The sequence below is a fragment of the Cydia fagiglandana genome, chromosome 4 (genome assembly GCF_963556715.1).
Source record: "Cydia fagiglandana chromosome 4, ilCydFagi1.1, whole genome shotgun sequence".
In the NCBI taxonomy this organism is placed as follows: Eukaryota; Metazoa; Arthropoda; class Insecta; order Lepidoptera; family Tortricidae; genus Cydia; species Cydia fagiglandana.
The window spans coordinates 17,894,285-17,907,566 of NC_085935.1; the positions used below are offsets into that span (position 1 = coordinate 17,894,285).

General features: G+C 42.9%; 1 protein-coding gene across 2 annotated transcripts in view; it reads left to right on the plus strand.

The window, feature by feature from the left end:
* Positions 1 to 1,115: 1,115 nt before the first annotated feature.
* Positions 1,116 to 13,282, plus strand: part of LOC134663989 (transcription factor Sp3-like) — a 32,687-nt gene continuing 20,520 nt past the window's right edge. Inside the window, exons 1-8 of one of the 2 annotated variants that reach the window (XM_063520548.1) lie at positions 1,116 to 1,792; positions 5,133 to 5,238; positions 5,668 to 5,843; positions 7,145 to 7,267; positions 7,389 to 7,463; positions 8,259 to 8,378; positions 8,794 to 8,904; positions 9,655 to 9,757. In XM_063520548.1, the coding sequence (XP_063376618.1) occupies positions 1,733 to 1,792; positions 5,133 to 5,238; positions 5,668 to 5,843; positions 7,145 to 7,267; positions 7,389 to 7,463; positions 8,259 to 8,378; positions 8,794 to 8,904; positions 9,655 to 9,757 (874 nt within the window). In that variant the 5' untranslated portion in view covers positions 1,116 to 1,732. The remainder of the gene's footprint in view (positions 1,793 to 5,132; positions 5,239 to 5,667; positions 5,844 to 7,144; positions 7,268 to 7,388; positions 7,464 to 8,258; positions 8,379 to 8,793; positions 8,905 to 9,654; positions 9,758 to 13,282) is intronic. The other variant, XM_063520549.1, reaches the window with a different exon arrangement.

Sequence of the window (13,282 nt, forward strand, 5' to 3'; positions counted from 1 at the left end):
TAAATTCTAACTTTACAGGGACCTATCATTATTTTCACTATATTTTGGCATCGACTTACTAATGAGTATGTTATAACTTAAATGAAATTACAATTCCATAATTCATGAATCAATAGAGTTGTTTTTTAACTTCATTGAATAATTATTAATTAGCGTAAACAGCATCACGTCACGCTTCTGTCGCATGAAATACCACCACGCGTCGCGTCGAAGTGCCTACACCCATAATAGAACTAAGTAAAATTAACAACGAGTTATAAATTGAAAACCTACAGCAATGAGCCTTATCGGACTGTGATACGATTTAATGTTGGATAACAGCTCTACCAAGTCGGTAATCGTTGTCCGAGATACTCTCACAGAGTAAAGTGAGCCTTGTTGCTCTCGGTTTAAGGTTGAGAATACTTTTTCGCGGGAAGAGATAATTAAGCCGCACACGTTCTCTCGGGGCGGCTGCTCATTCGTGCATAATGGACTCGGGGCGACGCGGCTGATGCTTGACAAAATGTGGCGCGACTTTCACTCTCGCTTCCAACTAGTTTGAGACTACCACACATTGGGCAGCTCAAGAATTAAGCAAATTAGCAAATTTATCGCTCTTTACAGTGCTTCGGCCTTGTAAGCTCATTTACATAACTTTTCAATACATTCCGCAAATTATCACTTTCAAGCAACCTAATAGTAGTACCCTATATCATCATCATCATCATTGGCCACAGAATCTTTGCAGATGATAGTTGCAGAGACTAAAGAAGGCATTTAGTACCATATATAAGAAAGTAGTTATTAAACGAAATAATTATGTTCAGTAATACGAGTAATATCTATCTGCACGAACAAAGCGGTCATAGCAATAATTAGTCTAATAACGAACAAAAACTAACTAGGTTCCAGCAGCCCGTTATGATTTGTTTACAAACATGTATTGAGAAATGATAACTAGATGCCTGATTGCTCAGGTAATTATGTTCTTCTTTGTAGGTCAAACTACTCAAACTATAAGGCCACATGACTGACATATCCTTCTTGTTGGTAATTCACTTACCAAGGGTACTTGCTCGAATACGATAAAAGTTGCTCAAACATGAGCATGTCGTAATGTGAGTTACTACGTGGAGTCATGTGAACAAAGACTTGCAAATGCAACAGAGTACCTCGTGTACCCTTATCGTTTGTTTACAGACCACGTCTCGTTACCAGACACGGCTGGCGCGCCAAGCGGCACGACATGTGTGCATTTTTTGCCCGCCCAAGGAGGCCGCGGGCGCGAGGTTATACACCCATTATTACGTCCTTCCTACTTTCAATTATTATTATCGGGCGGCGGCGCCGCACCCGCGACGGGGAGGAGGAGAGAGGCGCAGCTGCTGCCTACCAATAATCGAGACCTGTCCTCGATAGAAAGGGACAGAGATAAGGACCGACAAGCACAAAATAATACTTATACTTGATTTTAATGCCCAGAGAAACTTTTCAGGTATCAAATTGTAAGTAAATATAATTATTGGTGAGTTTCGGCAACTTTCATACCCTCAAGAAGAACCGTCATCACTGAAAAACATTTAAAACTGAAATAAATCCGACCGCGATAGGAGGCGGATCTCCGAAGTTTGCCGAGCGGTTTCGCCTATGCTCGTCAGTACGCTCGCCGCATTTTGGCGGCCGGTCGTGAGGATGGTGCGTTCCGTTCGCGAACAAAGAAAAATATTATTTTGCAAGTGTCAAGTGGATAATGTCGTCTGAGCCTACTAAAGCGGAGGTGGAATACATAAACGAGGATAAAACAGGCAAGGTAAATTGTTTGAAGTGAAAGGACGTAGTATTATTGTGTAACAAAACGGACGCCAGCGGGCAGCGGTCTCGTGTCGGCGCAGGGGGAGGGCGGGGCGAGTGCGGCCCCTGGCGTGTGGGGCCCGCCAGGCCACACGCAGGAGGTTGTGACCGCTTTGCAAGCAACTCCCTTGCCGAAATAGCATCAGCGTCCTCCTCCAGTTCCGCTTCCCACCCATTTACAATTTAACACCAACAATAACAAACTAGTTACGTGATAAGAGCATTGTAAACCTGTCAATAGAATTAACATTTTGATTGTACTCACTCTTGCAATGAAGGTCGCGGATGTCGCCATTTTTAAAATAAAACATGTTGATTGATTTATTGTTAAACTTAATCAAAGATTTTGATATGTCTTACGTACAGCCCTGAGCGTAGAATATATTAGTGATCACATCATATTCAATACGTCTCAGATAACCTCTTCAACAACTGCATAAAATCAGTCACGCGATTTGAGGTGGGTGGATCAAAGGGCGGCGGCGGCCTTGCGTGCGACGACTCCCGGCACTCGTTAGGAAAAGGCGTGTCGACTTCAACTACTGCGATGTATACACTGAACAGTTGGAACTTTTGAACTTCCTTGAAGTATTCAGCAAAACTTATTTCGTAACTACGCGTTCATTAAAAATCTCAAGTGTCAGTTAATACCACTTTTTCTTTTTCAAGAAGCTTTTTGTACTTGACTTGTCAAGTCACTACCGGAAGTATTATTAATGTAGATATTGTAGATAATCAAAAACGAATGTAATTGAACGAATGATTTGTCTATGATTATTGTATTTGTTGTTTGTTTTTTCAAAATTTTTATTAATCTGTGCAATAACGGACATCTGTCATATTTATGTTTATTTGGAGAAAATAGAAGTTTGTCCAAAATTTAAATCTAAAACCCGCTTAAATTATTTTATTTAACATCCATGGTGTCATCAATCAAGTGAAAATGGTTGCAGCACCAGTTCAACAATACACGGTAAGTGTGTTAAAATAAACTAGGTAGGTATTTTAGTTCTGGTTTTATCTGAACAACCGTTAAAGAAAAAATTGAGCGTAAATTCGTACTACAAAGGGTTCCCAGTGTCATGTTCCCCCTTTAGTTCACGCCTGTTAGCACTCATTGTGCTTGAGCGGCTATCTGTTTAGTAAGTTATGTCGATATATCTCCACTCCGCTAATTATAATGTTCGAATAAAGTACTTTATGAAGCTGTACTCATTAAAGAAGCCGGTTCGATCGCAAATTTGTGCTAATTAGTTGATAGCCTAATTAGTTTATCTCAAGAAATATTTTGTTATAAACTTTTAATTCAACTCATGTTCATAAGAACTTTAATAAACATTAAAGGTAACACCTAAACATAGTAGGTATACTGATAAGTGATAATTAAGAGTTAAAGAGTTGGAGGGAAACCTTTACTTTTACTTTAGAAATCATAACACTTTCCTAATATAGAGCTAGTCTGACTGTGCATTGAATATAATAGATGCTCTAGAGGCTTTTCACCTAGGACCAAGTCTGGCTGGCACATTAGAGCTGTCCCAGTGAATACATTATGCATCAAAATAGACTACAACTTAAAAATAACCAATTAACAACAAGCTAAACTGGTTGACAACAAATAATAAAGATAAACAACATTGACAACAAATACTCACTATCAAATATGTTACTTAAATCTCTTAGATCCCTTTTTTTATTTATTTACTTTCATATTTTATTTTGTTGATCAAGCGACATCAACATAGAGGTAAGATAATACCTAAATATAAAACGATTGACTGTCTTTTTACTGATTTTGAATGAATTAGTAATATGTAGAAAGCTTAAATCCTGGAGATGGACATAGCCTGCTTCATTGTTTTTTAGTATTCCCTCGGGGTGGCAAAGGTAAATGACACGGGTCGGAATCTACATTGGCAGAGCCACAAGCAGGCATAGCTAGTTAGCAATCATTAAGATTGATAGTCGATAACCAACTAGGTTAAACAAGTACCCGGCTCTTGCACAATGGAACCATTATGATCAAGCTTGCTTCCTTTTCCCATTACCTGTCTCATACGCTTGTTATTTGATCTGATAGATAGTAAAAATTATTTCAGATAAACTTTTTATCGAAATGGCTTCCTTACTGACTTGGTAATAAGACTTAAATTTTTAGGAATTTTATTCAGTGTAGTACCTACTTACACACTGAATAAAATTCTTGATTGAGCAATTGAAAACATTATGTTGTTGAGATGAGGGATATTAATACTAAGGTAACTGTGTCTGATGCTAATGGTCATCTACCGCTACAAAAAGTGTCTTAACTGTTTTCAAGAAAACACTGTTTCTATACTGTTATATTTTGTTAAAATTATTTGCTATTCAGTCTTAGTGACGAATATGTAAATTTGATTAGCAACACATACTTTGCCTGTTTTAAATTCACAAATATAATGTAGGTACATCATAAATTAATGCTCATAAAATAATGTCTATCTGTGTATCAATCACATAAAGAAACAATTTTTTTTCTAACAATAAGTGGTCACTATGTGTAACTAGTAACTACATTAGTCCTTACTTCTGCTAATATATGTGGTCTCTATCAAACTATGTTATTTATTGTATCTCTCTATTTCATGTTCGCTTTAGTATAATTCAAATTCATCTGCATAGTAATTATTATACATATTTATAACACGCTAACCATATTTTAATGCTAATATTTTCCTATTCACTGTAGCTTACCATCCAGGATATACTTTGGTGGGTTAAATTTATTTTGCATCATAGTCATAAGCTCTTTCAATTCAAACAGGTTACTTTATATAGAAATAACTATAGAAAGTGCCCCGTTTTCATTCCTCTTTATACTCTTGATTGGATTTAAGGCCTGTACTTTAAAAAAATACATAAAATGTACTTACTAGTGTGCAAGTAACTTTGTTCACATTCTGGGTCGGCCTTAGCAGTCTCTATCAATACCTACAATATCATTCTTACTTAAATATTTTATTTAACCATTATATATTTCTATACCTATCAGGCTTTCAATATCACTTCTTAAATAAAGAAATTTGGGTCAGTTGCATAAAACCATCTACCACTGTTAAATCTTTAAAGGGAAATTTCATAGTTAACTTGATCAGTCCAGTGTGTTTGGTGCTGGCTCTAATTCACCTATAAGTATAATTTCCCAAGTTGTCACATGGTGGACTTTATTCCTTTGCAATAAACTTTAAAATTGGTCGTTTAACACTGGACCATGGTGCAGCCATATAACACTAGTAATAAATGTGTGTTTGGTATGACAGGAGGGAAGCGGCCCACAGTCGCCCCTAGCGCTGCTGGCAGCCACGTGCAGCCGTCTCGGCGCCAACATGGGGCCGGAACAGGAACAGAAGGAGCAACAACATTTCAGTAAGCATTTAATTCTTTGACATTGAATGATCCGTCCTAAGGATCAGCCATACAAATGAACAATCCAGAATTTGCCACCGAAACTTGAACCTTTAGTGCAGGGAATAGAGTTGATTTTGGTTTTGTTTGAAAATTGAACGAAACTAAACAAATCCGATTCTGTTCCAATTGAAAATGATTTAAACGTCATCGAACTGAATAAGTACTATAGGTAGGGCTTTGGGCCTTAGGAGAATACAGTAGGTAGACTGATGGTGATGATCTAGACAATATAATAAACTAACTGTTAAGTAAGCGCAAAATAAAGATTCAGAATATAAGTATAATGGAATAGAAGAAGGCCTTTTTATAAACTTCTTGGTTAATAGAGGAGATGACTAAGTAAATCTAGTTCAGTAATTATAACTATTTCTACCATTAACTTTCCAGGCCCACAACAACAAACGCAACAGCAACAAGCCCAACAGCAGGCTCAACAGGCGCAGCAGCAAGCCCAACAACAGGCACAACAGGCGCAACAGCAAGCCCAACAACAGGCTCAACAGGCCCAACAGCAAGCGCAGCAACAAGCGCAGCAGCAACAGCAGCAGTTGATACAGCAACAGGTAATACAATTATTATAATCCCATACTACATACATCTGCGAAGAAATTCAAAGGTGTATGTGAAAGACTAGCATGAGGATTATAGCTCAAGCCCTCTCGCGCATGAGAGGCCTGTGTCTAGCAGTGGGACGTATATAGGCTGAATTATTATTACTATATTATTATACTACTGCAAAATGTAACAACCATGTTTGGGTAGGTACAGTCACCTGCAATAATATGTTACTCTTCGTAGGCCGCAAAAATATGCGACGCGCTCCTATGGCTCTACAAATAAGATCGTGTCAGATATTTTTGCTGCGTTCATTGTGTAACATACTATTGCAGGTGACTGTACTTGAAACTAAATTCTGTTCGTTAACTCTGTACAAAATCTCAGACCTGCGTTGTGTTAGTCACGTGCGAGAACGCAACTCATGCGACAATAAATAATAGTACTAGGTACATAAGACCCACTCTCTAACAAACCATCCAGCCATCTGACAGATATGGCCGCCAGGTGGCGACAGCGCCACGCGCGGCTTATGGCTTTCCCCAAAATTGGGGTGGAACGGATGTACTTATAGCTACCTGTAGCAAAGCAACGAAATCGCGGAGTGTGCTACGCCTGCTCATGCTAACTGGTCTGATACTAAAATTGTCAGATCTACTACCCAATCCATCGGGCTTTGTGCACCCAGCCGCAAAAGTACATTGGCATATTTATAGAAGAATTCATTTATAATGTTTTTAGCAATTTTGTGCTTGAATGACAGTACGATTCGGTAGAAGATTAGGCAATCAAAATGTCAAAAAGTACTTAAATTCTTAGCCATATCTGCTTATCTCTATCGCGTTTCTTTCACAAATATTAGTATTTATCATGTCTACGATCTAGAACTCCACAAATTGTAAGGCAACACATCAGACAAAAATATAATATACAATTGATTAGATTTGATAATAAGTGGAAATGTGGCTGGAAAAAGATGTTCTGTGCCATGTGTATCAAAAGCTTATAACTTGTAATACGAGTATAAGTGGAATTCCTTTTCTAACAAAAGCTGTCAAAAAGGGACTTCTACTTGTATTACAAGTTACAAGCTTTTGATAAACAGGGCACTAGTCGTACGAAAATATGTCTGCGTAACATTCTGGAATGGACTGGAATCGGAAAGCCTATCAAAGAAATCTTTTCATTCCGATGAGCTTTTCAACCTTTCCAATGACCTGGAGAAATATGCGAAGATATGACTGTCAACCCTCACTTGGAGAGGCACTAGAAGAGGGAGAGAATAAGTTGCATATTGCATTGATTCCAGGTGCAGAGCGAAGCTGCCACTCTTGCTGCAATCCAGCAGCAATACCTGCAGCAGCAGCAGCAGCCGCAGCTGCGAGTCATCAGCTCCGCCGTAGTGCAGCAGCTTCGTGCTCAGGGGCTCTCTGTGAGTTGTTTATTGTTTCTATCAACAATATGTCCAGACCAGCCTAATAGAGTATTCAGTCGGAATACACAATAATGTGAAAAAAGAGAACTAAATTCTAATGGAAGTACATATTTTTCAGGGAAATGAATTATCGGCGGCCATCGCGAACGCGGCGAATGCCGTCCCCAATGGCATTCAAGTTCAACAACCTCAGGTATGCTCTAAGTATATTAGTAAATAAATAAATAAATATTATAGGACTTTTTAATACACAAATTGACTAAGCCCCACAGTAAGCTCAAGAAGGCTTGTGTTGTGGGTACTCAGACAACAATGTATATAATACAGTCAAACCTGGATAAAGTGGAACTGGATAAATGAGAAACCTCTATTCACGAGAGTAATTATAAGGTCCCATCATTTTTGTCCTATATTACCTCTATTAGCGAAAGATACAAGACTCTTTAAGAGAGAGTCGTTTGTTCCGTTCGAACCTCTGTATCAGAGAGTGTCTCTCCCTTGGCCTCTATAAGGGAGGCTCTTGGTAGCGTTGGGAATGCATCATATTTAATTGTACGAGTTAGCTATCCGAGCCGGTTAGTAACGTATTTCTACCCACTTTGTAACCAAACTACTGTTTTGTGTTAATTACTTATTTATTTTACATTGTCTGCATGTTAGTCCTAATCCTAAGATATATCATAAAAATTGTATTTTTGAGAATTCTTAAACCATAAAACCATAAGGTCCGGGACCCCATGGTCCCGAGATATGGAAAAGACATACAAATAATAATAATTGGTTACATATTTTGGGCCAGTCTTTAAAAATCATGGTTTTCAAGGAAGTTACAAACCTGTCTAACCATAAGATAACTGCTACTATAGGCTGGTACAATGTGTTTCAACACTTGTTGTAAAAAACTATGTTTCATTAAATTGGGCAGTAAAAAAAAAAACAATATACTCTCTATGTAGAGAATTCAACAGTATTCTTTGTATAATTTTAGGTTATATCAATGCAGCAGCTGCAGTCGTTACTGGGTGGCGGCGTGGTATCGAGCGGCGAGGGCGCCACCTACCAGAACACTCCGCAGCAGTTGCTGCAGATACATCCACAGCTATTACAGGTAATTTACAATCAACATTATATTATTTTAGAACACAGAATAAATAATAGTACTACCGTACAGAAAGGAAACTTTCCACAAATCCGAAGTTTGACAGTGGTTCAGGGAATATATGGCACTATCCCTTTCGGCTATCGGCGGAGCCGAGTTTGCCCGAAGTCAGGAGTTTCGCACCCCTGGTTAGAATGAGAACTAGTATTAGCAGGCTATCTTACCATGAATAGGTACCTATACTTTAGTTGGCCTGATATGGTATACCATATACCTATGTACTAGTCAAACGAGTTATTAGGTGGCGCGTTCACACAGAAATTTCCGCGTTGTGAGGAATTTGTCGTAAAGCAGCTCGATCTGTGTAGATATAGACGAGGTGTTAAGTTACTATTAGTTGGTTTATGTTCGGTTCTGTGTGCAGCAACAAGGCGGCGTGTACGGCGGCTGCTTAGTAGGCGGAGGGGTACAACCCATGCAGGCAGTCACCGTCGACGGCCAAGATGCGCTCTTCATACCCGCGCAGCACTCGCAGGTTAGTAACGTGTACTGATATGCTCGATATATTCGTATTTCTGCAACCTACGACGTTACGGCCCGGCCACGACTTTGCGCGACCGGCAGCGGCAATCATAGGTGGGAAAGGCCCGATCTCTGTGTCCCGTTTTAACCTATGGCCGCCGCTGACGCCGTCGCGCGATCATCGAACGTCAATCTCCGCTTGACACTACGCTCAGCGTACGGGTGCACTACATAAATTATGTTGAGTTTACAATGTGTCCAACATGACAGGTGTACTTATGTATACACTGTTATAGACAATTTACAGTGTCCAATAGTGCGCAAATGGAACTCTATGCACATGGACCATAGAGGTGCTGTTGGGCAAATTTAGTTAAGTACTTTAAGAAGTAGTTTTATTTAAATTAATTTAATTTATTGTATTAGGTATTTATATATGTAATGTAACTATTAAAATGTATGGATCTTGTTATCGGAAATAAATACATTAAATAAATAAAGCGAACGACGCCCACCAGATACCAAGACCTTAAAGCAGGTTAATACCGCATACTTTATGCAATAGATATTGTTCTTCTTTCCTCACGATGTTTTCCTTCACTTTAAAAAAGTACTTTTATTTACTTATTTTTACATAAATATACAAGACGCGCTAGTAAAAGTGGCAACATTGTCTTACTTTTTTTTGGTCTTGAATTATGCGTTCAATTATACGTTTTGCAGTTTAGTTAGTTGAATAAATGTCAACCAACTTCCATTGCAGAACTTCTCCGGCATGGGCCAGGTGAGCCTCGTGAACGGGCAGCTCGTGAGGACGCCGGTGCTGCCCGCCGGCTTCCTACAGAACGTCATGCACCTGCCCACTGGTAAGATTTAGGAATTATATAACTGTTGAATATCCGGTATAAGTTGGAGTTACCTTACAGACTTGACAACATCCTATAAATTAAAACTTAATATTTTGATAACAAAACGGGTCACTCACGAACAACATGAACATGTCGAGCGTTTTTCGACTTAAAATACGTGAGTGACCCGTTTTTAAGATACTTAATATTTTGTTTTACTTTTTCGATGCAAGCTAATAAACTACGTACCCAGCGAAAGTCTTAGCTCTGTTTTCATATCCCCAATACCAAACTAACAATGAGGTTGGCAACTGTCAAAGGTTTGCGTAGATGGCGCCATCATAGCTTGCCCCTTTTTCTATGAGGTTTGGCTTAAAGAGCTGGCATCCAGGGCATTAAAAAAACAAAAATTTGACACTATTCTAGGGACAGGGCAAGCTATGATGGCGCCATCTGCTTAATACTTCGACCGGCCAACCCCATTCAGTTAACTAATCAGCTACCTAATTTGGCAGTTGACATTGACAGTTGGATTGGGTAGTAGATTAACCAATTAAACTATCATTTTAGTTTATGGTATTTAGTTGCCTGCTGTAAATTTTGAATCTGGTCAGTTTAATACAATTTATGTCAAAAAGTGGCGTAGTTGACACAAAAGATGTATGTACTTCTTAACGGTGAATATCATTTAATAAATGATGTTTCACTAAAAGTTATTTCATAATGGTTACAAGTTTGTATGGAAATTCTGACTTATAAGAATTAATTTATCAAAAGACAATATTATCATCATCAGTCATAAGCTTATAACACTCACAACTTGATCTTTGCTTTGGGATTGCTGTCTTATTTCATTTCATAAGCTTCGCCTTTTAATAGTTCAGACAGTACGTCTTCAATGTAAATACTTCCCCAGTTATTAGACATTAAATGGTTTGGATCATAATATCATGTAGTTATCACACCCTACATTCGAACTCTGTCGTGTACATATTGAAATTATACCTTTTTATTTGTGAAATTTTTAAAACATAATTTAACTATATTTATTTATTTATTTATTTATTTATTTAAACTTTATTGCACAAATTTACAAAAAAAGAGTACAATTGGCGGACTTAACGCCTTGAGGCATTCTCTACCAGTCAACCATTGGGCTAAACAGAGACAGTAATTAATTTGGTGCAGGATTGTAAATAGTGAATATGAGAATATAGACACAAGTCGACACTACAAACTATAATACTATACTATACTATACTATATTATTATGTGTTCCGTACTCCACATCGGATATCTTCATTGAGAGAGTAACGCGATCGTTGACCAATGATGCCGCTAGCGTCTATGTAGTCGCTCCGCCCCACGCCGTGACGTAGTTCCGCTTCCACTTCCTGCGAACCGTTGCTCGCTTCCCGCCACTCGCCACCGCCATGTCATTGTTTCGTCGACCGTCTTGACCGATGGTCCGCAAATATTTTTTGCGTATATTTTTGCAGCATGGTGCTTTAACATTTCCGATCCAAAGCTCGGTCGATTAAATAGTGAGATATGGCAGAGATCGCCACTATTAGTCTTTTGGCGGTCTCGCGATCGAAGTCATCGAACGGTGCTTTTCGATTCTACCCACTTTTTTCTTGCTAAATTAATTTTCACATTCCATGCTGCTAAAATCGTTACCGTTAACTCGCATTTTCGAGATCGAAGTAGGAAGTGCGTCAGTGGTTTTTGTTAACAAGTGGTAACAAGTCGCTCCGCATCGGAGAGGGAACGTGCGGTCATCGTGCCTGCAGGCGGGGGCGGCGCCCGGGCGGCGCGGCGGCGGACGGCCTGCGCGCGCTGCTTTCGGGCGCCGCGCTTCGCTGATAAGGAGGTTTGGATTGTCTCGAACCATCCGGTGAGCCAGTTTAAGATATTCTAATTTTATTGGCGTTCAGAAGTTACTTCGTCACTCGCGGAGGGTTCTCAGGCAGTAGCCTGGGAGTACCTCGTGTTGTTAGTTGCGGCGCGCCCGGGGCGCCCCGACCCCCGGCGCGGGGGCGCGGGCCCGGCGCCCGCCCCCGCCCGCGCGCGCCGCGTCTTCTGCTGTCGTCCAAGGTGACTCCGAGACACCGCGACGCTGCGGGCCACGGGGGACGCCTCCAGTCCGCAGGACTCGGCGAGACGTCACACGCCCGCTCCTGTTGCTGCAGTCGCGGTGCGGACGCCTCCAGTCCGCGGGACTCCGAGAGACGTCACACGCCCGCTCCTGTTACTGCAGTCGCGGTGCGGACGCCTCCAGTCCGCGGGACTCCGAGAGACGTCACACGCCCGCTCCTGTTGCTGCAGTCGCGGTGCGGACGCCTCCAGTCCGCGGGACTCCGAGAGACGTCACACGCCCGCTCCTGTTGCTGCAGTGGCGGTGCGGACGCCTCCAGTCCGCGGGACTCCGAGAGACGTCACACGCCCGCTCCTGTTGCTGCAGTCGCGGTGCGGACGCCTCCAGTCCGCGGGACTCCGAGAGACGTCACACGCCCGCTCCTGTTGCTGCAGTCGCGGTGCGGACGCCTCCAGTCCGCGGGACTCCGAGAGGCGTCACACGCCCGCTCCTGCTGCTGCAGTCGCTGTGCGGACGCCTCCAGTCCGCGGGACTCCGAGAGACGTCACACGCCCGCTCCTGTTGCTGCAGTCACGGTGCGGACGCCTCCAGTCCGCGGGACTCCGCGAGACGTTACACGCCCGCTCCTATTGCTGCAGTTGCGGTGCGGACGCTTCCAGTCCAGCGGGACTCCGAGAGATCCGCGTGGCTCTGCGCGTCACACGCCCGCTCCTGCAGCTGCGGGCGCATCGCGGGTGGATCGCGCCAAGGTGAAGGCGGACCGCTTCTGCGTCCCGACTGCTCGAGCGGAAGGAAGGTAAGTTACGTGTAAGCAGTGGAAAGACTACGAGTACAGCGACGATCGCCGCGTTGGTTGCCGGCCGTCATGACGTCGCTGGTGACCTACGCGCCGGTGGTGGCCACCACGATGGCACCGCCGAGGGCAACAGCGTCGCCGTGATGATGCGTGCAACTACGAGCCTAGCCATCGGCGCCTCCCGTGCCGGTAACGTCCGTCACGCGCACCGGCGCCTGTCGAGCTGGCCGCCACGACGGCGCCTCTCGCACCTGAGCCTGGCGACGGTGGCCGCCATGATGGCGCCGCCCGCTCGATGACACCGCCTGCCCCCCGAGCTGGCCGCCACGATGGCGCCTCTCGCATTACGCATCGACGCGGCGGCGGCGGCTGCCACAATGGCGCTGCCCGCCACGATGATGCCGCCCGCCACGATGGCACCACCACCTGCGCACTGGCGCCTCTCGAGCTGGCCGCCACGATGGCGCCTCTCGCCTCACAGCAGTGCCTCCCAGACCAGCCAGCCAGACGGCGACCGCCTCATGCACCGGTGCCTCCCGAGCTGGCCGCCACGATGGCGCCTCTCGCCGCACGCACCGGCGCCTCCCGAACCAGTGGCGGCCGCCATGAGCCGCCCGGCCTCAGGCACCGATGCCCCCCCCCCCCCCCC